Consider the following 24,489-nt stretch of genomic DNA (forward strand, 5'->3'; position numbering starts at 1 on the left):
TGAACTATCATTCCTCCCTATCAACAGAGATGATTATCTATAGGTAAAGAGTAGCATATAAACTGTCAGAAATGGCCAAAGTATTGATTTGTTTAAAAATATTTCTTCATTCCAAAGTAGAGTCTATTGTGGAATGGCAAAGTTACTGGGAAGGAATAGGCAGATTAAAGAGAAATATCAATAAAAGATTAATGAAATATTTTCCCAAGAAAAATAATGTAATAGGAAAACCATACATTGAGCCAGGATGCAAACTAATCATTGCACTCAACTTGTGATTTCACCTTGTGATCTAGTCTGTTCTGTTATGTGGTCCTGGTTTGTTTCCCTTTGACTCGCCAAAAAATAGTGGCACAAAATTTCTAGTCTTCAAAAAAAAGGAGATGGAAGTGAGTCTGCCATTAGAATGATCTAATCCGTAAAATGAGAACAATAATCTATGGATTCCTTATCTAGGCTCCTTATCCAAACTAAAAAAAATAGACACTTGAATTCCATTACCAGTTTACCAGCTCTATGACCAAGGATAAATCACAACTTCTTTGAACTTCTTCAGCTATTGAATGAATTGCGCTGGATTGCCAATACATACCTTTTCATCTCTAAAATCTACAGTCCTGTGATTTCCATCTTGAGCCTGAAAACCTTTATCTTTTAGGTGATATCTAAGCAGGTTGTGATAGCTATCATCAGACAAAATAGATATGGCCCCAGGCAGTTGCATTAAACACAGGGGGCAGAAAGGTTCAGAGAGTCAGTCTACAGACTTGTGTTGTTGTTCAATTATTTTAGTTCTGTCCAACTTTTTGTAACTCCATTTGGGATTTTCTTGGTAACAATACTGTAGTGGTTTGCCATTTCCTTCTCCAGATAATTTTACAAGGCAAACAGAGTTGAGTGACTTGTCTAAGATCACATAACTAAAAAGTGTCTGAAGCTGAATTTGAACTTGGGAAGATGAGTCTTTCTGACCCAGACCCAGCACACTCTACTGCACTATGCCAATGGATAATAGAAATGGTAAAAATTAGTGCCTTTCCTGAAGGAGCTTAAAATCTAATGGAGAATCACAAAGGTCCTACATTGAAAGAGACTCCAGTGAGAATCTAGTCTAACATGTACCTAAGACAGTATCTCATTTACAATATCCCTGACAACCAGTCAGTCACATATTTAAACTATTTTTTTATTATTACCCTATATATTTTTGAGGACAGGAAAAATCCTATAATTATCCCACTACTAAGGCCCCTATAAAGTTTTCTTATCCCATGTTAAAGACCCTTCCCTGTTAGGAAGATGAGGAGATGATAGTAAGGAAGTCTGTCTCACCTATAGAAACAAACCCCTATTTAGTTGGATTCTAAAATAGAAGTAAGCCAAGAGAACTCAGCTGATTTCTGGACTGAATATCACTTTAAACACTACTCCATAGACTCTGGTTCAAAAGATGAATGGCATTTTTTCTTTGAGTCTGTAGCTAAGTGTTTATATTTCCATGATTCTATGTTTTCTATAGAAATGGGATTGCTTTGACCTACACTTGACCAAGAACAGTGAGGCACCAATAAAAAGGGGGAGAAGCAGCAGTGTAATGGCAAATATTTAACAATTTGTTTTCTGAAAAAAAACAAAAAAGGACACAGGACAGACTTCATTATTAATATTTTTGATTACTTAAGTCTTGAAAATTAAAAAGTAAATAAAGCTCTGACTTTGAGTATTTATTGATTTCTAAAGTATAAATTTTCATACTGAAATTTTAACAAGGAAAACTGGTTTGAGTCAGCTCTAGCACACTCCTGAAGGGAGCTGTCAAGGACTGGGCCAAAACAATCATCCCTATACCTGGCTAGAATCACTAACCATTCTAAATCCAAGGAAATGCTTGCCTTGAGAATAAGGATGCTAGAGGGAGAAGAAACCCAATAATTTAGGGTGGAAATATTCAGCTTCAAATCCCAATCTCATGAGATTTGCGGGGGGGGGGGGCAAACCATATTAGTTCTTTGCTTTTAAAATGGGGGAAATTAAAACTTAGAATATTAGGGTATTAATGTCAGAAAGGACCACTGAGATATCATCTAGTTCAATTACTTCATGTTATAAGTGAAGAAACTGAAATCTTAAACCAGAGATATTAAGAGTCATTATAGCGAGAAGAAGGAACTGGATAAGGCCATGCAGAGAATTGTACCTTTTACTTCATAAATTTGTTAAAAAGATTAAATTTTCTGATGTAAAGTACTGTAGAATTATGAGGTGTTATCTTGAAATATTCTGTTTATTTGGGAAAATGAAGTATTTTATGGATTCTGTATATATCTAGGTGAGGTAACTTGGACTTGCAAAATCCAGAATCTCAGAGTTAGAAGGCATTTTAGAAGCTTTAGGATGACTCTTGTCATTTTTTCTATTAAATAATTCTTCCAATTAATTAGATAATTTCCAAGGAGTTAGTTTGTCCAATTCTTTGTGACTCCATTTAGGGTTTTCTTGGCAAAGATACTGGAATGGTGTACTATTTCCTTCTCCAATTCACTTTACAGGTGAGGAAATTCAGGCAAACAGGGTTAAGTGACTTGCCCAGCATCACACAGCTAGTAAGTGTCTGAGGCCACAACTCAGATATTCCAGATTCCAAGTCCAGTGCTCTATCCACTGTGCCAGCTACCTTCTCAAGGCTGATTTTTAACTGAAAACTGAAAAAGTATTCCTTATAATCATCTCCAGCTAGGGATTCTAAAAAAATCACATAAGGGAGATATCCCATAGGTTCCCAGAGCAAACTGTTTCATTTTTTAAAATATAATTCTAATTATTAGTAAGCTTTTTCTTTACATGTAACCTAAAAGTGGTTCTTTGGAAGATCTATCTGTTGCTATTCTGTTTGGCATCTAAGTAGAACAAATAGATTCCTTCACATGACAACCTGAGGACAGCAGTCAACATGCTCTTTGTGCACTGCCCTCCTCTTCACATCCCCACAAATCTTCTGTTCAGCAATCTAAACAATCACATCTCCTGCAGTAAACCTACCCCATAGGATCTGAGGGGTCTTCCCTCTTGAACTCTTGGTTGTCCTCCTCTAGACATTCTCTACATTATGACTAAAATGTGGTACCCAGAAGACAACGTATTCCATAAAAACAGTGTCTCCAAAGTCTTACTGTAATTTTCCACTTGGGTAGTTTAAAGCATGTTAGCATTCGTCAGGCTTTTGAAAGGTTGTCACAGAGAAGAGAGATTAGACTTGTTCTATTAACTTTAATAACTGAAACCACACTAAGACTTTGGGGATGTTCTGTTTAGCCAAAATATCTGGGAAGACACCATACTTTCTCCTAATGCAGTCTAAGATGAAATTGATTTATTTAGTTGATGTCTGTTTTGATTGTCATAGCTGTCATATCTTTCTCTCCATGCATATGGCTTGGAATGCACAAAAAACCCCTAATATATTTTAATAATAAATGAATAAAACTTATATAGCATTTCCTATGGGTCAGGTACTACATTAAGTGCTTTATAATTATTTCATTTGATCATCATAATAATCCTAAGAGGTGAGCACTATTATCCTTGTTTTACAAATGAGCAAACCGAGGCAGTAGAGCTTGAGGGACTTGCCTAGAGCCACACAGATCTGAATTAAGGTCTCCCTGACTCCAGGCCCAGAGATCTTTCTACAAGAGGTATTCCACCTCTTGAATTTATGAATCTGGTTTTCTTCTTTGTTTTCTTTTATTGATCTTAAGACATATTTATTATTAAATTTCACTGTGAGAGATAGGTTGTTATAGTAGATAGAGATTCATTCTTAAAGCCAGAAAGATCTAATGTCTTACACATATCAACTGTGTGGCAATTCATTTAACCCTAACTACTCTAGATAATTGTCTAAAACTATACATTTCAGAAAATGCACTAGCCTGCATTGGTATTGAGAATTTCTTCAATTGAACGTTCCTCATACTAATGAAATCACAGTTCTAGTCCCTATTCTTATACTTAAATTTCATTTTATTAGATTCAGTCTGATATTTATTCTTTTAAAAATCTTTTGTGCATCCCTATCGAGTCACCCAGAATTTTAGCATCATCTTCCAATACATTCAAATCATTAGCCCCTGTTCATAGAGTTATTATGGTTATTATGGTAGAAAAAGCCTTGGAGATCATTTAGTTTACTTCTTTCATTTTATAGACAATTTGGAGGGGTCTCAGTTTCCTTATCTGTAAAATGAAGGGAGTATAGTGTGCTTTAAGGACAGTTTCAGATTTAAATCTATGTGACTGTCAAACTGATTCTAGTATCATTTTAGATTTTTAGAACTAGTACTATCTTATAGAACCTACAAATGGGATAGACAACTTATTTCATCAAACTGTCCATCTTACAGATGAGAAAAACAGACCTGTGACTTGACTGAAGTCACACAGGTAGTAGCAGACTGAGGATTCACATCCAAGTATCTGATTCTAAATCCAGCACTCTTTAATTTAAGGTCAATCCTAGTTATAAATTTTTCATGATCTCGTTTCATAGGCAAAAATTCATGTTGTTTCCAAATGCCTAATCCATGTTATATTGTGAACACATTTCATTTGTGAAAAGCAAGCTTAGGTTTAAGTTCAGACAGAGTGTTTACAATGTTCCTTGGTACTTTTTCTTTCTTCCCCATGAAAGCTAACAAAACATCCAATTCATTTGTCATCCTGCTTAATGCATGAGCTATAATCTAGAGAGTCACAAAAAACACATCTTAGATCCCTTAGTGCTAGAGTTTTGAAGCAACTACAGTAGGGTCAAGATGTCTTCCTTAAAAAGACAAGCAGAGAAACTTACATAAAACTCCAAAGGGCTATACATGCCCCCATATTCAGTTCACAGGCAGATAAGGAAGCTCACTTGCTCTCTGCTTTCTAAAAGAAGAAGTGACTTGGGAGTGGACAAATTTCTGTTTAAAAGGGTGAGCAATTGACAGTTAAGTTACAGTCACCTCTTGCTAATGTCATGGTACTGCATATAGGGTCAGGGAGAGTTGGCAAAGCAAAACTGGCACATGAGAGCGAATTCTTCAGAAAAAATAAACTCTAGTCATTGATGTACATGTCTACTCCCTCCTACTCTACTGTCAGCTTCCTCAGGACTAGGAATATGTATTATTATTATTATTTTTTTTACTGAGGCAATTGGGGTTAAGTGACTTGCCCAGGGTCACACAGCCGGGAAGTGTTAAGTGTCTGAGGCCAGATTTGAACTCGGGTCCTCCTGACTTCAGTGCTGGTGCTCTATCTACTGCACCACCTAGCTGCTCCACAAAATGTATTATTCTAATACCATTCCTTTATATAATAATTTAAATTTAAAGGATCAAAAGTATTAATACTCAAAGAAAACTCAGACATTGCCTGTTCCATTTCCTTACTTTACAGATGAAGAAACTGAGGCTTATTGAGAAATAACTTGATGAAGTCACTGAGATAACCATCACTCTTCACAAGATTGCAGAATACAGGGCTGGAAGGGAACTTAGAAATCACCGAGTCACTGAGTCATAAGATGATAGGAGCATAGAGCCAGAGCTAGGACCCCAGAAGCCATCTAGTCTGACCTTTCATTTTATGAATGAGAAAACTGAGACCCAGAAAGTCTTTTACTTCCCCAAGATCACTCAGGAAGTGGTAGAGATGGGACTAAAACCTAGGTGCACAGATTGTAAATACAGTATTTTTTACTAATTACTAACTTTTAATAATCTACTACTATCAGTCCTGTACCTTTCAATAGTGCTTTGAAGTTGGCAAAATCCTAAGTGTGGATTGAAAAAGTAGTTTTCTGTTTGTTAACAGAGTAGCTCTTCTTTGATTCAGAACTGCTTTGTCCTTTTTTTTTTTTTTTTTTTTTTAAGAAAAGGAACACTTCAAAAGGTCCTCAGGTCTGTTCTAAACTAAAATAAAAAAAATTGAGGAAAGTATGATCCTCATTCTAATTACCAGGACCTGAGAGGCAGACAAAGCTTTATGCATAGATTCAAGAAGAAATCTGATCAAGAACATGCATATAATATAACTAAATTGGAAATGATAAATGAAGTGTAATAACACAAAAGTGCTCTGAGGTACCTTCCTTTCTCTTTTCTTTCTCTATGATCTTCTTCTCCTTTTCCTCTCCTCTACTTTCATTCCCATACCTCTCATCTACTCTTCCTTTCTTTTCTTTCTCTCTTATTTTCTCCTTTTCCCTTTAATTCTTTGTTCTCTGGCAAGAGGAGCAGCATCTGGCAACATTATTCTTCTTGTGGGTAGAGGAGAATATAGACAGACAAAAGGATGAAGAGGAAAATGTGGCATGAAATGATCACCAGACTTTGGCATGGCTATCCCTACATTATGTAATAGTGCCTGTACATTTTTTTCTAATCATTCATTTGAAGTCTTTTCCCCTTCATTTCCCTTGTGCCTTTTAGACTCATCCATATCCAGCAAGGTCTAGCAATTTCCATCTGGTCCAGAAATCCATCTCTTACTATTGCATTCCATATTTCTAATTATCCTTACTCTTAAGCTCAATTTCTATCTTTAAATTCTATCTTCTTGTTTCTTCACAATAAAGCCATTAACAAAAGTTTTTATAAAATGAAGAAAATTTTTGATTTAAATGATGTTGTCCTAAGCATTTCTAAATTATCTTGTGAATTTGACTTTGATTATAACAGATTTTCTTAAAGTATGATCCACCTTGGAGAACAATCAATGGCAGGCATTTAATACATCACTATCATTACTACTATAAATATGACTACTTTATATTCCTATAGTGCTTCAAAATCAACAAAATTCTTCCATCATAGTTATCTTGTGATGGAAGTTGTTTGACTGTTATTATTTTCATTTTTAGATGAGCACACCATGCCCCTGAGGAAAAAAAAAAGTGAATAACTCATGGCCATCCATGGGATCTTTATTTTTATAAAATTCCAGAGTAGGAAGCATCTTCAGAAGCCATCTAATTTACCCTATACCTAAAAGGAAATCCCCATTAAAAAATCCCAGGCAAATCATCACTCAGCCTTTAAATGAAAACTTCTAATGAAGAGAAATCTATGTACCAAAAAATCCAATATACTTTCAAATATTTCCAATCATCAAGCAATGTTTACATTAAGGCTAAATTTACTTCACAACTTCCATACATTGTTGTTTCTAGTTCTGCCTTCTGATATGCCAAAGAATAAGTCTAATCTCTCTTCCATCTTTTAGTCTTTCAAATACTTAACTAAAGGGATGATGGCTTCCATTAGTCATCTCCTTTCTAGTTAACCATCCTTCCCATAATGCTCTTATGGCATGAAGGAGACTCCCTTTACTATCTTAACTGACTTCCTTTGGGCATGTATTAATGTCCTGCTTAAATTGTGACATCCAGAACCAAGTACAATATCCTGACTGACTTGTCCAGGATAGTGGAGCATGGCAATTTCCTTATTATTGGAATCTATGGCCCTCAGCGTAGCACAAGACTGCACAAGAATTTTTTGGCTACTATATCATATGGAGGTTGCAATCCAAGAAACAGACAGATTTATTTTTCCCCAGATAAACTGATGTTCAACATTCTCTTCCCTATCTTATAGCTAGAAGTTGGTTTTTGTACACAAATATAAGAATTTACATTTGACTTACTAAGTTTCACTTTTTTATAATAATCTGTTGTTATTGCCTGTATATATTTTTGTATTTTTTATCCAATGTCCTATTTCTCCTAGTATTAGACCATCTACAAATTTGACATTAATGCTATATAATATGTACATATATATTTATATTTTCCCTTGCAAGGGAAAAAATATTTAAGATATATATATATATATATATATATATATATATATATATATATATATATCTTAAATATTAAAGAGTAAAAGTCACAAAGTGATTAGAGGAAATCAGAATTTGAACTCAGGTCACCTAACTTCACATGTAAATTTTTTGATTGTTTTCTTTCCCCCCACTATGTTACTTTTGGCACAAGGGAATCCTCCACATTCATTCTCATTTGCTAGTTATGTGTCCATGAAGAATTTATGAGCTAGTAAACCTAGCAAAAGCTCTTCTGGAAGCTCAAGGTCACAAAAGTTGGCTGCATTTATGTTTCATTAATCAGAAAAGAACTCACGTCAATGGGCACGCTGTCATAGAGGCGCTTGCCAATCACAGTCTTTCCCTGGATGTCAATGTTTTCTCTCTCCTCGATGGGCAGTGTCTGTACCAGCTTGCAGTCAATGTAAAGGGATACATTCTTGGCCTGAATGCTGAGAGCAATCTTGTGCCAGTTTCGGTTAAACAAGTCACTGACTGGCACACCCCGGAAGACCACTCGGACTGCATCCTTCATCACTCCCACAGCATTATATTCCACAGCTTTGTTTTCTCCATCTAGTCGGATAGAGACCTGAAAAAAATCAGAATATTTTTAAATAAGAAGGCACTTCTAGGAAGAATATTTATATTCATTTCATACTCATTCAACATTTATTAAGCCTTAGGCTACATGCTAGGAACTACACTAGAAGGTTAGGATGCAAAAATAAATAACAAAAAGTTCCTGTTGCCCAGTTTTAGTATTCTATGAAATAAAGGGTACACAGATACCTAATATAAAATATATAGAAAGTAATAATGGAGTATCAGAAAAGACCTTACATAGAAGGTTACACAAGCTAAAGATTGAAGAAATTTAGGAATTCTGAAAAACCAAGTTAATAAGGGCACGGCAAGCATGGAGATTGAAGGTGGGGCATTATGTATGAGGAACCACAGGTCATTTAGGTCAGAATACAGAGTAAATGGCAGGGATTAATATGAACACTGGAAAGGTAACCTAGAGCTAGACAGTGAAAGGATTAAAATACCAGCCAAAGTAGGCTATATTTTGTTCTTTGGCAATAATAGGGAACCCAAAAAAGCTTCTTAAGCAAGGGAAAGACATAGTTAGGTCTTATTCTAAGAGAATCATTTTGACATCTGTGTTAAGCATGGATTGGAAAGGAGACCTACTTGAGGTAAACAGATCAATTAGCAGGCTATTGCAATAGTCCAAAGAAGTGATAAATGAATAATGGTGGGGGGATAGTGGTCATGTATGTAGAATGAAGGAAACAGATTGAGAGTTGTGGAATTATAATTGAGAATATTTGGCACCTAGCTAAATGTGTAGGGATTAGGAACAGAAAAGAGTTGAAGATGGTTCCAAGGTTGTAAACCTTGGTAAATGAAGGAATAATGGTACCCATAACAGAAAGAGAAAAGTTAGAAAAGGGGTGGAATGTGAGAAGCATAGTTCTGTTTTAGATATGTTGAATGTGAGATGAGATATTTTTATCAAATGGAAATAAAGGAATGAAATTCAGGATAAACACTTCTCCCCTTCCCTCTTCTCTCTTTCCCTTCCTCTCTTCTTCCTTCTCTTCCCCCTTTTCCTCCCCTCCCCCTCATCCTTCTCCTTCTTCCTTCCTCTTCCATCTCCTCCTCCTTTCTTTTTTTCTCTCTCTCTTTCCTCCATCCCTCCTTCCCTACTTCTCTGCTTTTGTCTCCCCTCTCACACACTCTTTCTCTCAGTCTCTCTCTCTTCTTCTTCCTCTCTCTCCTTTCCTTCTCCTCTCTCCCTTTGTCTCTCTCTATCCCTTGTTCCTTCATTAAAAAAACTAGGACAGAGGCAGAAATAGGCCTGGAATCTAGGTTTCTTCCACCTAGCCCAATGCTCTTTTCACTGTACCACATCTCTATCTCCAGTCCAGAATAATACCTTAAATAGCAGAACAAAAACTCTGTTTTGCTGGCTTGCATTATCTGATGCTCAACCATCATGACTTCCTATTTATTTTCTACTCATCTTGTGTCTAGCCAATCCTTCCCTAAGGAGCTATCAGTGGTTACCAAGATAGACTGTGGGAGTTAGACCTGTGTCTTTAACATAGACTCCATCACCAAGCAGTGCTGTAGGGTTTCAGCACTGAGCTCATTTTGGCAGCAGGAAAGAAGAATGAAGGAAGAGACAGACAGGAGGAGGACAGAAGAGTCTGCAAATGAGATATAAAAGGAGATCACAGAATAATAAGGTGGTGAGGGATTCAAGAGCTATTCCAGATGGCAAGAAAGGGAGTGGCAAGAGGCCAAACCTATCCCACCAGGTTTCCCAAAGAGGGAGAATTTCAGACCAGAGAGAGAGCCAGGAAGCAAAAATTATCAGGGAGGGGAAAACAACTAAACCAGCTCTTGACAAAAGCCCTGACTTTTCTTCACAATCATTCACCTTGATGATATGAATTGGCTAAACAATTCTGTCTTTGGACTGAATGGAAGCCAACTTCTATTAGTCTTGAGAACAATTTGGGGAACCAGGTCACTGAGGTCAATCTGTTGTATTAAACAAGCTTAACACTATGGTCATAGTGGAAACATTATAAAGTAGCTCTAAGCGTATATGTTTTATATGGTACTGCACATAAAAAGATTCTTGAATATGAATAGTATTGCCATTTTGGGAATAATAATAAAAGTAATAACTGATATCCCTATAGTGTTTTAAAGTTTGTGAAATATTTTACAGTACTTATATCTCACTGGAAACTGAATAACCTGGTGAGGTAGACAATGAAGGTATGAACTTTTAATTAAAATTTTTTTCAGTTAATACACATTTATTTTCTCTCCCTCCTATCTCCACCACCTCCTTGAAAGATAGTCAGTCAGTCAATTCATTTTATTAAATGCTTACTATGTGTCAGGCACTTTTTTCATTATTAATGATACTCAAAAAGGCAAAAAGAAACATCCCTGTTCTCAAGGAGTGACATAGTCTCATAAAGACAATCTGCAACAACTATGTTCAAATTAGAAAAATATAAAATAAAGAGGAGATAGTGAACAGAAAGTAGAAAACTACAATGGGAAAGAGAAGGAAAAAAAACACAAAATCTTTGTTACAAATATGAATAGTCCATCAAAAAACATTCCTAAATTGGCCAAGAGTGTGTGAGAGGGGAGACAAAAGCAGAGAAGTAGGGAAGGAGGGATGGAGGAAAGAGAGAAAAAAAGAAAGGAGGAAGAGATGGAAGAGGAAGAGAAAGGAAGAAAGAGAAGGATGAGGGGGAGGGGAGGAAAGGGAAGAAGAGAAGGAAGAAGAGAGGAAGGGAAAGAGACAAGAGGGAAAGGGAGAAGTGGCCATCTTTGTCATTCTTTACTATTTCATGATCTCAATTATCACCACAAGGCTGATGATGCTTATTTTTTCCCTCTCCTCCTGAATTTTTAAGACCATTTCAACTTCAGCTCCTTCAAGACAGAACTTATCTTTCCTTCCAAATTGGCTACTCTTAGCAACTTCTCTGTCAGTACACTTGTCATCCTTCTACTCCCTTAAGCTCAAACTCTTGGTATCACCATCAATCCTTCCTTTTGCTTGATCTGCTGTAGCTAATCAGTCACCAACTCCTGTTAAAGTTTTCCTTTGAAATTCCCCCTGAATGTTTCCCTACCTATTCCCATGACTGTCAAAACACTTAGTCTAGACCTTTATCACCTCATGTTCAGACCTTCATTACCACTTTATCTCTCTTCTTCCAGTCTCTCCCCTGACACTGAAAAGATATGTTATCCTAAATCACCAATTTTTCCTATCACATTCCTGTTCAGATTGTTTTCCATTTCTTACTTGACAGATGTCTAAAATCTTCAAACTAGGATTCTAACTCTGCCATAATTTGCAATACCCTATATGTTCAAACAAATCTTGTCCTCCCAAGTCCACATGCCTAACTCCTATTTGGTTGGTGTCCTCCTAGATTCTAGAATATCTATGATCCTTTTTATTTTAATATTGAAGAAGATGTGATGGGAAAAGAGTATAGTATTTGGAGTCAGAAAACTTGACTTCTTGATTTAACAGTTCAGAAAAGATCTATCTCCCTCTATAACAACAAAAAACTTTTTTATCTGCTATTATTTGTACCCTTTTAAAATATTACTTTGTATTATTCTCTTATTACTTTATTTTGCACAATGCAATAGACATTGTAGATATTACCATCATCATATAAATTTTCTTTTTTATATATTTCTATGATTATTTTTGAGGGGCTCATTGGAAAGGTAGGCTTCTTTATTACCTCTCCCACTACTATCTCCCCAGATATAGGCACCTCCATTTTATCTATGTATGTGCTGAAGCTCAGAGAGATCAATTAACTTGCCAATGGCAATAAATCTAGCATATGATGATCTAGGATTGGAAACTCAGTCTACTGACTCATTCATGACTCTTTCAATTTCATGATCATTTTTTCATGATAATATGATTTTGTTTCAATTGATTAATATTTAATATGAGAGGGCATTTTGTTTAGATTTCAGGGTGAACAAAATTTCTGGTCAAAGAACCAGTATCTGTTTTGAGCCATGAGACTAAATCAGTTCTGTCTAAATGAACATTCCAAATTCTGTCCAATGGTCAGTTGTCTATTCAAGTCGTGGGAAAAAAGAAGATACTGCCTAAGTAGCATTATTGAGTTTCATGAAGAGGCAATGAGGAGTGTCACAAATTAAAAGAATAGTCACAGATGGCAGACAGCTTAGATTACCAGCAATTACCACCCCAAAGATCAAAAGCTTGCCCTACTCAATTGATTTCAAAAATCCCCAAAGTTTTTCCACTGAGAAAGACTTTTGGATGCCTCTGAAATACTATAAAGATTTTAATAGCATCTATTTCTTTAGCTAGCTATAGAGACAAAGCTTTTATAGAATTTCTTCCTCTTAACAATTTTATGGTTGGTAAGTAGAGATTATTATTCCCATTTTATAGATGAGAAAGCTGAACAATCAACAACTAAAGTTGTTTGTCCAAGGGGACATCAGTGAAGCCCATACTTGTGCTACTTCACTTTTCTCTCCTTCTTTGTCTTGTTCTCATACAAGCACTTTAAGAACCCCTATTCCTGCATTCAAATTCAGCCTCAGATATTTACTAGCTATGTAACCCTGGGAAAGTCACTTAATACTGTTTCTCTTAGCTTCTAATTTGTAAAATGAGCTAGAGAAGAAAATGGTAAGACACTTATCCTTGTCAAGAAAATCCCAAATGAGTTATTAAAAAGTCAGACAACACTGAAAATCCCCTGGCTTTAAGAATGGCTCTCTTTCATTTCTCTCTCTTCATTCTCTCACAATTTTGTGATCTAGGAACCATATACATTCAATTCCTCTCTATTTTTCAGCTGAGGAAACTGAATCTTATACTAAAAATGATTCATCCAAGCAGCAAATAGTAAAACGGGGGTTCAAATCTATTCTTATTCAAATCTTTTTCTTATATTGATTATAGGTCTATTGCTTTTCTATAACTACATCACAATGAATGGTTGACCTATTCTTCATGAAGGGGATTATTCACTTTGAGAAACCCAGTAGTATTGCCAGGTAGTCACTTTATAATTTTTGATTTGGGAATTCCATCGAATTTAGCAACTTGAATCTCAGATATTCTTGCTCATCTGTACTACTGTACTGTAGGACACAAAGAATTCTGACTTCTCCAAAATTCACTATTTAGAGTCTATCCAGCATGCTAGAGCCTTCCTGACATTTACTTAAAGCCATTAGGGTACCAATGGATCATTCTAACAGAATAGTAATCTTTTCTCATTTTTACCATATGAACTTAGCACCTTCTCTTATCATAAAATGCCTTATTATTCCTTATTATGATATAGACTTCCTCATGGTTTAACTTGCTCACTCCAACATTCTCCTCTCCACTGCTCTCTGGGTGATGTTCATCTTTAGTTCCTCGGAAACTAGTATTCCAGGTCCTTTACTATATATAAAATATTATTGAAAAGAGAGTTCTGTGCTTCCAGAACTTATAGTCTAATGGGGAATCAACACACACAGGAGAGAGGTGGCAAAACTTTGGTTGGGAAAGTTACAGTCAATTTTTGAAGGTACAGAGGGATAGATTGATGATGTTTTCTAGTCTTAGATACTAACTAGTTATGTCACAACTTCTCTCTGCCTGAATTTCTACAAAGATAAAAATGGGTACAATAATAGGGCATACTTCAAAGAATTGCTGTGAGGAGCTAAAGAGATAATATTTATTTATATATTTAGTATGATGCCTAGTATTTCCATCCCCTTCTCTCCTTCACCTCTCAAGCCTGGAAAAATAAGACAGTTAAATTAGCCATGGTTCAGTTTTATAACTATAGAACAGTACAGGAGATTGGAAGAGAAAATAGTACCTGTGTAGTGGTGAGACACTTGGTGAGATACCTACAGAGGACATGGCTTGGATATAAATAGAGTGGGAGAAGTAAAAAAAGGATAGAAGGGGAACAAAAAAGAGAAAAGGGAAGGGAAAGGGAAAGGAAAGAAAAGGAAGAAAAGGAGAGGGAAGGAAAGGAACAGGAAAGGGAAGAAAAAAGAAGGAAAAAAGAAGACTTCCTACCCCAAAGTAATTCTGGAACTTTTGAAACATCCAAAACGATGAATATTAGCAGTAACTGAACTAAGAGAAACAGACTCTGTTAGGTTTGTATTGCAGTTCAAGTCAAAGAATGAAAACCAAAAATCAGGATGGCAAGGCTTCATGTCACCAAATCACTGCATGCGAGAATTAGAAGGAACCTTAGCAACCATCTCGTATGTATACAAAAGGCATCCCTTCTATATCATATATAACAACGTCTGAAATTCAAGTTAATATTTTTTACTTCTGCCATGCCTTGAGATAGGCAGTGAGATATTGACCCTTCACTAACCTGAAGCAGGGCCAGACAAGATGCCAGGCTATTCTATGAGACAACTATATTCTCACTAATTTCTAACTTCCACTTATTTAAATGTTGAGTATTTAAGTGTTTACATGGTGAGTATCTAAATGTTGAGTATCCAGGGAGCTAAGTATGTCAGTGAATAGAACATAGGTCTTAGAATCAGGAATACTAATTATTTTGAGTTTAAATATGGCTTCAAACAGTAGCCTTGAACCTTGGACAATTAATTTAACTCTGTCTGCCTCAGTTTATCATCTGTAAAATGAGCTGGAGAAGGAAATGGCCAAGTTTTTTGCTAAGAAAACTCAACTAGGGTCAGTCTGACACAACTGAAAAATGCCTGAACAGTTAAGGTACCACCTCCTCCCTGCTTTACAGAATCACAGAACTGTAAAATGTTACAACTAACTTGGAAGAGAACTTGGTATATGGAGTATTAACAGTAGAAGGAGTTTAGAGGTCATTTATTCTAAACCTTGCTTGTTACTGATGAGAAAACTGAGACATAAAGAGAAAAAGTAATTTGACTCAGAGTTACAGAATTGGTATCAGAGAGGGCAAAACAGCAGAATGATATGGTGAAAAAACCAAAATAAGAGACTAATGAGTGGCAGAATCTACCACCATATGGCCTTGGGTAATTCAGATAGGTTTTCCAACTCTCAATTAAGTATGCAAAATGTGGGAAAGATTATAATGTAAGTATTTTGAGGTCCTCTGGGCTCTCAACTGTGTTTGATATTCTAGTTTTTCCCACAATAACTGCACACTAAATGTGTGTATTATATTGTGCCCAAATACATTCATTATTATTTTCATTCCTACATATAAACAACAGAAATTCTGAGAAGTTAAGGGATTTGCTCAATGTCAATCAGCAAGCAAGTATTAGGGTAAAAGCTTGAACCCAGGATTTCTGCCTCACAGTTTAGTGGTCTTTCTAAAGCAGGGTAATTCTATGAGCTAAGAGGAGAACCCAGGTTTCCTGAATGCTCTTTCTTCCAGATGGTCAATGAAGAGGAGAGAATTGGAGAAAGCCTTAGCCATGTTCTTTTTTTAATACTTCCCAAAGGAAAACAAAGTGACTCAATAGAAGAATTTGGCATCTCCCTTCCAAAAGCTCATTTTCCAGGTGAAGACAAAAGCAGATGACTGACTGACATATGGTTGGCTCATTAACTCTGTGAGCAAAGGGGATAACAATTTACCAGAGAATGAGATCTTTGATCACACACCAATTGGTTTCTGGGATGACTATGATTACCAAGTTTCGCATTCCCCACTTAGATGGGAGCTGAAAATGACCCTCTGCAACCCATCAAAGTGGAAAGTCAAAAATTATTTTGGAAGATAGTGTGAAAACAGTAGTTGATAAGTAAAAGCCAGAGTGAAGAAGTGGAAAAATAAATATAGAATGATATTTGATAGAGGGAGAAATCTTTAATTCAAAATACTCTGTGAAGTACCTGTATTCCATTATCTAGTATGAAAATAATTCTGGATAGGGTTGGATGCTATAATTGCAACAGGGGGAGGCCACGGCTGATAGATCTCTTAAACTCAGAAATTCTTTGCTGCAGAGAACACTCGCACTAAGTATAGTGTTTATACAGGAAGTTGTGAGGGCCACAAGGATACCTAAATAGGGGTGAATCGGTCCAGGTGGGAAATAGAGCAGATTGAAGCTTCCATAATGAGCAGTATCAATAGCATATTATAAAAAACGACCAATTTGGAGTCAGGAAGACTGAAATTTAAATCTAGCTTCAGACGCTAACTAGCTATGTGAACTAGCAAGTCACTTCACCTCAACCTGTCTCAGTTTTCTCATCTGTAAAATGGGGATAATCAAAGCATTTACAATTAGAACTGTTGTGAGAATCTAACAAGATAATATACATAAAGTACTTTTCAAACCTTAACATGCTACATAAATAAATACTTCTATTATCATTATTAGTCCATAAGTATCTCTTGCACTTCTTGGAGAGATAGAAAGGAGGGCAAAGTAATAGGAGAGAGAGGGAAACTAAAGATAGGGAAGGATAGAAAGAAAGAGAAGAAGAGAAGAATAGGGAGAAGGTAGGAAAACAATAACGCTGGGAAGGGAGCCAGGAGACATGTTACTCTTGGGGAAAATATGAAGAAATATAGACTAAATGATAGTGGGAAGGGGGAAATATTGATATAATTAGCCCATACATACATACACAAGTGCCCTATACACAGTCTTAATCTCATATGGATTCAAAGGTACAATTATATTTTTAAGCTGGAAAGAATCAGTAATAGTCCTCATGATAGCTTTTGGCTTTCTCCAAGGAGCATTCTAGTAATATTTAGTCTCACCACCAGGTTGGCTACAACATGATAAATATGGAAATGACAATTTTCAAAGGTCAGCTACTAACTTTAGGGGGAATTATGATCTGTCACAGTGAAAGAAATAACAATACTTATAAATCATACATATTAGGATTATTAGTATTTATAGTTTGCAAAAAGTTTCTCTTTTTTAAAAAAGATTCCTTTTACATTTGAGTTCCAATCTGTTTTCTTACCTCTCTCCCAACCTTGCACTAAAGAAAGCCAGCATCTTTCTCTCTCTCTCCCTATGTGTCTGTGTATCTGTCTGTCTCTCTCTGTGTCTCTGTTTCTCTCCTGCACATATACACACACACATACACAATTATATAATACATATTTCCACATGTCAGATTTTTTCTGAAGGTCAAGCATCTTCCTCAATGAGTTCTTTGTATTTGATTTGAATATTCACATAATTCAGAATAGCTTAGTCATTCACATTTGATTTTTGAATCATAATGCTGTTAGAGAATGCATAATTTTTTTGATTCTACTACTTTCATTCTTCATTATTTAATGCAAGTCTCTCCATGTTTTCCAAAAATCAACCTGTTCATCATTTCTCTTGTCATTTTTGTATTTTATCAAACTATATACCACAATTTATTTAGCTGTTCCCCAAATGATAGGTATCCCCTCAATTTTCAGTTCTTTGCTACTACAAAGAAAGGTGCTATAAATATTTTAGAACATATAAGTTCTTTTTTCTTTTTCCCAGATCACCTTGGGAAATAGAGCTAATAGTAGTGTTGCTGAGTCAAAGGGTAAATACAATTTAAAAACTCTCTAAGTATAATTCCAAATTGCTCTTCAAAATGGTTGGATCAGTTCACAGTTCCATCAATAGTTTTTAGTGTCCCACTTTTTTCATATCCCTTACATATTGTGATTTTTCCCTTATATTATTTTATCCAATCTGACGCATGTGAGATGATATATCAAAATTTTTAATTTGCATTTCTCTAATCAATAATGATCTAGAACATTTGTATATGACTATATAAACTTTTATTTCTTCCTCCAAAAACTGCCTCTTCTTCATCCTTTGATCATTTATCAATTGAGGTCTAGTGACTTAAAATGGCTTATGCAGCATCATACAGCCAAGTCAAGTCAACAAATATATTAAGCTAAGCATAGAGAATGTCACATGCAGGGCTTGACCCAAAGTTTCCCAAGTCTAAATCCAATATTTAACTTTGAACATTAACATTATCACAGGCTATCAGGGAGTCTTTATCAATATACAAGGACTAGTGACTCAAGACACCAAACACTAGAGATATAAGCCTGAGAGCAACCTGCAGGGATATGAAAGGATCAATCACATAACAGTTCTTAAGCATGTGCAGAGGATTGGAAATGCAAATACAAAAAGAAAAAAAAAAGTCTCTTTTCTCCAGGAACTTATATTTAACTAGGGGAAACAACATGTATACAGATAAGCAAATACAAAAAAAAATATATTGCCAGGTGATTTGAAGGTTCTGCATTAACTGGAAAAACCAAAAAAAGTCTCAGGATGGCATTTAACTTAAAAAAAATTAGAAGTGCTAAAAGATTATGTTCAAATGATGAAAAACATCCCAGGAAAAGGGGTAAATTTAGGCAAAGATACAGAAATGGAAAAATGCCATGAAGAAGGCACAATAAAAGAGAATTTGATGGGAACAGAGAATGTTAGTGGAAGTAATATTTCATCAACCCATGAATTTAAACTGTAGTCAGATGGAAATGGATAGAGAATTACAAATAGAGACCCCCATATTTCCATCCATTGATCTATCTTGTTTTAATAAATCCAATTTCTTCTGACCCCCAGTCTTCCAGTTTCTTCATTTCTTTACCCTTTCCTCATCATAGCAGGACTTGGCCATAGCTATCATAGCTAGAATAAGAACTTTTCATATCTTGATATTTTGTTGTCAATAAAATATTTATGAGTCTTAGTTTCCCTTCAATTTCCTTCTCTCAGTCTCTGTGAGGCTCACTAGGACTGAAGCTGTGCTACCATCTGATTTACCATTGTTCCTGAGCTCCAGATTAATGAATTCAGTATTGAAGGATTACAGAATTTTGAGCTAGAGTAACATTAGATGTCATTTAGCACAATTTTCTTATTAGAATAAACTAAGCTTCAAAGAAATGAATTGTCTAAGCTCTAGTCTAGTCCTAAAGAATAACCCATGGAATGATTAATGGCACCTAACAGAAGTAAAAAAAGAAGAAATATTAGGGGATGAGCCTAGTTCAAGTTAAGAGATCTCAGGATGCTTTTCCAAGCTTAAATCAGAAAAATTCTTCAGGGCAAAATATCCAAAGGTCTAGGAAAAAGCTTTAAGCAGAGGGAAGAGCAATGGTCAAAATTAGGAGAAAATTAATGCAGATTACTGCATTGCCCATTTTCTTATTTTAAGCCAAGAAATTGACCTCAAAGTGATAGCAATCAAATCTAGCCAACTAGTCTGATTAAGCCCTAACTCTGAATGATCGGGACTCTGGGAAGTAGAGTTTTATGTATACAAAGAAAGAAGGAAACAAGTGATTTTATAAACATAGAAAGAGTAGTCAATAGATCAAGGGATGATGTCATACCTGTGGAATTCCATATTTATCAATGATTTGCCAGATATACCAGTCCTCTCTTCGTGAAGTTTTCCTGAATCGGAAGGTGGTGACAAAAGCATACTCATCAGGTAAACCTTGGGGAAATACATCCCTGGAGAGAAATAAAGAGAGTAAACATTAAAAAAGATGCAAGAGTTATTAGTTGACTGTGTATTCAAGGTAAAGCCTTAACATGATACAGCTTCCATTCTCTAACTGATAAATGGTCAAAAGATATGAATAGACAATTTTTAGATGAAGAAAACTATTTGTATCATATGAAAAGGTGCTCCAAATCACTATTGATCAGAGAAATACAAATTAAGACAATTCTAAGATAACACTATACCCCTGTCAGATTGGCTAGGATGACAAGAAAAGAGGGGATGCGGGAAAACAGGGACACTGATATATTGTTGGTGGAACTGTGAATAGATCCAACCATTCTGGAGAGCAATTTGGAACTATGCTCAAAAAGTTATCAAACTGTGCATACCCTTTGATCTAGTAGTGTTTCTACTGGGCTTATATCCCAAAGAGATCTTAAAGAAGGAAAAGAGATCCACATGTGCAAAAATATTTGTGGCAGCCCTTTTGTAGTGGCCAGAAACTGGAAACTGAGTGGATGCCCATCAATTGGAGAATGGTTGGGTAAATTGTGGTAAATGAATGCTATGGAATATTATTGTTCTGTGAGAAATGACTAGCAGATGATTTCAGAAAGTCCTGGAGAAACTTACATGAACTGATGCCAAGTGAAGTAAGCAGAACCAAGAGATCAGTTTACACAACAACATTATACGATGATCAATTCTGATGAATGTAGCTCTCTTCAACAATGAGATGATCCAAACCAGTGCCACTTGTTCACTGATGAAGAGAGCTATCTACACCCAGAGAGAGGACTGTGGGAGCTAAGTGTGAACGATAACATAGCATTCTCACTCTCTCTGTTATTTGCTTGCATTTTGTTTTCACTCTCAGTTTTTTCTTCCTTCTTGATTTGATTTTCTAGTGCAGCAAGATAACTGTATAAATATGTATACATATATTGGATTTGACATATATTTTAACATACCTGCCAACTACAGGAGAAGGTGGAAGGAAGGAGGGGAAAATTTGGAACAGAAGATTTTGTAAGAGTCAATGTTGAAAAATTACACATGCATATGTTTTGCAAATAAAAAAGCTTTAACAAAAAATAAATAAAATAACTAAATAAACCATGATATGGCTTCTAGAAAATTTATTATAGAGTTTGGTTTCAGGTTAGGTGCACAGAAAAAGGAAAACTATGGTTCCACTGTATTCCGTCCTAGTTGAACCACATCTGGAGTATGGCATTTCATTCTTGATACCACATTTTAGGTGTATACTAAGAATTACTTTATTTTATATTTATTTAATTAGGAATGATTGGGGGACATTTTATCATATAACTATAGATAACCTGGTTTTCTTCCTTTGAGAAAAATGTTTAAATCCTTAGACTATTTGTCAATTTGGAAATAGTTTACATTCTTATGATTTCAGACCAGTTGCTTATATATCTTGGGGATGAGATTTTTATCAAAAAAAACTTACTGCAAAGATTTTTCCCCATTTATTCCCTTTTTAAAAATTTTAGTTTTATTGTTTTTTGCATGTGTGTGCAAAAAACTTTTACATTTCAGGCAATCAAAATTACCTATTTTATCTTCTATAATGGTCTCTGTCCCTTGGTTGATCATGAACTTATTTGGTAAAACATGTATGCAGTTTTTTTTCCTCTATGTTTCTCAAATTTGTTTATGATTTTACCTCTCACATAAACATCATGGAAGAAATTGAAGCTTATTTTTATATAAGATATTAGTTTAAATCTAAATTCTTCCATACTATTTTTCAGTTTTCCCAGCAGTTCTTGTCAACTAGTGTCTGTTATCCCAGTAGTTAAGGTCTTTGTGTTTAAATAAAATACTAGCTTATAAGATATATTTGCTTCTAGAGATTATATAGATAATCTGTTCAACCAAGATCAGTTTTTAACTATTTCACATTTCTTTAAGAATTACTCTCTCAAAATATAGATTGAAATTTAGAACTGGTAGGCCCCCTTTATTTGCATACTTTTTCATCATTGCTCTTCAAATTCATGATTTTTGACTCCCTATTCTATCACAGTGGCAAAGATGACTCCCCAAAAGTGATAAATGTTGGAACAGGCTATGGAAGAAAATAGTCTTTCAATCAATCACTATTAATCATTTACTATGTGCCAGCACATTGCTAAGCACTGGGAATACAAAAAATTCCCCAAGAGAAATACAATCTAGTTGGAGAGACAACATAAAAACAAACACATATAGATAGATAGACAGACAGACAGACGGATAGATAGATATCTATCTATCTATGTCCTATCTATCTATGTTTGGTATGTGTGTGTGTGTAGAGACAGAGAGAGAAAGAGAGAGACAGAGACAGAGAGAGACAGAGAGAGAGATATACAGGATATATACAGGATAAATTAGAAATAATAAACAGGGGAAAGGCACTAGAATTAAATGAGGTTGGGGAAGACTTCCTGTAGAAAATGAGATTTTAGTTGGGACTTAAAGGAAGCCAGGGAGGTTAGCAGACAGAATGAAGAAGGGAAAACATTCCAGGAATGGAAAACAGCCAGAGAAACTGCCTGGAGCTAAGAGATGGAGTGTTTTATTCATGGAATAGCCAGAAGACCAATATAGGGTAGTATAAGGGGATAAGAAAAGAAAGCCCACAACAGAACCCTGAGGGACATAGGTAGTTACAGGTCCAAATATAGGTTTAGCGAATTAAAATTGAATTAAAATAAGTCTAGAAAGGGAAATAATTCAAACTCTGACCAAGTTAATTTTAGATGGAAAAAAAAGGTGCAGAGTTTATAAAGCACCTCCCAATTCAATTTAATTCCATAATCTTTTCTTAATGATATACTATGTGCAAAACACTATCTTAAACCAACAGATGAATTGGAGCCATTGAGAATTTGTTTAAGAGTCCTTTAAACTGGAGAGATGCAAAGACAAAAAGGAAAGTCTCCTTAAGAAGCTTAGAGTCTAGTTAAAGGATGAGACTAGAGGACAGAAAGGAATAATGCAAATTAGAATATGAAAAAGTACTAGAAGATATCAGACTGGAATAAGATAAGAATCTTAAGGAATGGATGGGTTTATAAGGAAAGGCTTCAATGAGGAGGTGTCACTTGAGCTCTACTTTCAATGAAAGAAATACCTTTAACAGGTGTAGGGACAGATCACTTTTTCCTCCATGGCGACAGACTCAGGGTAAAAGGTAAGAGGTATAGCATGAAAGAACAATCCAAATGTCAAAATAATGTGAAGATAAATCTGTAGGATAAACTAGCACGCAGAAATCTTCAATCATTCTCTATTGTTACAAATTTCATATCCTGCAATTCAAAGGTCTCCTCAGTAATGGCTCCTATTTACCTGTCTCTCTCCACCCCCAAACAGTATTACAGCAAAAACATACTACTTTCCATTCTGAATCTGACACTTCCCACTTCTGTATGGTCCCTGGAATCCTCCATATGTGGAATGAACTAGTTTCTTCTTCACTATGTTCAAGACCTTTTTCTATTTAAGGTCACCTCCTAGTAATTTGATACTGTCGAAAAGACACCGAATCAGGACTCCAAGGACATGAGTTCAAATACAGCCTTGCAACATTTACCAGTGTGATTCTGAGTGGGGCATTTAGCTTCCTTGGGATCAATTTTCTCATTTGTAAAAAAGAAAGGATTGAAACCAGTGGCTTCTTAGATCGCTTTCATCTCTAAATCTATGATTATATATATATATATATATATATATATATATATATATATATAATCTATCAGGTAGATGGAGCTGTGCTAGAGACAGCTACTCACTGCAAGGGACAGAGAATTGGACTTGGAACAAGAAAAATCTGAGTTCAAATCCTACCTTAAGATGATTAGCCATGTGACTCTGGACAAATCCCTTAACTGCTTCATTTTCTCCATTTATAAAATGGGGATAATAATAGCACTTATCTCCCAGATTTGTTATGAGGATTAAATGACATGATATTTTTGGAGCACTTTGCAGACCTTCAAGTGTTATAGCTAGCTATTATTAGAAGGGACTGATGATACAGGCAGCAAGATTACACAGTAGGTAGAGGTCTGGAATCAGAAAAACTCATCTTCCGAGCTCAAATTTACAGATATTTCCTAGCTTTGGCAAATCATTTAACTCTGGTTGCCTCAGTTTCCTCACCTGTAAAATAAAAAGGATATGGCAAACCACTTCAGTATCTTTGCCACTAAACCCCAAATAGGATCATGAAGAGTCAAATGTGACTTACAAGAATTGATGACACAAAGTTGAAGGAGCTAAGCTTATCAAAGGATGATATTTGTCCCTCCTCAAATTTCTCATATATACTACTTTGAATTTTTCCTTATTTCATTCTTTCATATATCAGGATTATTCAATAATTGTCCTTCAACCCATTAGATAAAGATCAGGACCAGTATTGTACCTAGCTGTGCAACTTCAGTGCTGAGCAGAACACCTTAAACATTTGTTGAACTAAACTGAATAAAAGTAGAGAACATTCACAAAATTGTAACTAGGATGCTGAAGAGACTAGAAATCATGCCATA

General features: G+C 35.4%; 1 protein-coding gene across 1 annotated transcript in view; it reads right to left on the minus strand.

Annotated features, from left to right (window-relative positions):
- The window catches only part of COL22A1 (collagen type XXII alpha 1 chain), a 134,536-nt gene extending 112,602 nt beyond the window's left edge, over positions 1–21,934 (minus strand). Inside the window, exons 1-3 of the mRNA XM_031947436.1 lie at positions 21,924–21,934; positions 19,803–19,926; positions 8,183–8,458 (exon numbers count right to left, since the gene is read on the minus strand). Coding sequence (XP_031803296.1) covers positions 8,183–8,458; positions 19,803–19,926; positions 21,924–21,934 — 411 coding nt within the window. The remainder of the gene's footprint in view (positions 1–8,182; positions 8,459–19,802; positions 19,927–21,923) is intronic.
- Positions 21,935–24,489: the final 2,555 nt, after the last annotated feature.

This window comes from Sarcophilus harrisii, chromosome 1 (genome assembly GCF_902635505.1).
Source record: "Sarcophilus harrisii chromosome 1, mSarHar1.11, whole genome shotgun sequence".
Lineage (NCBI taxonomy): Eukaryota > Metazoa > Chordata > Mammalia > Dasyuromorphia > Dasyuridae > Sarcophilus > Sarcophilus harrisii.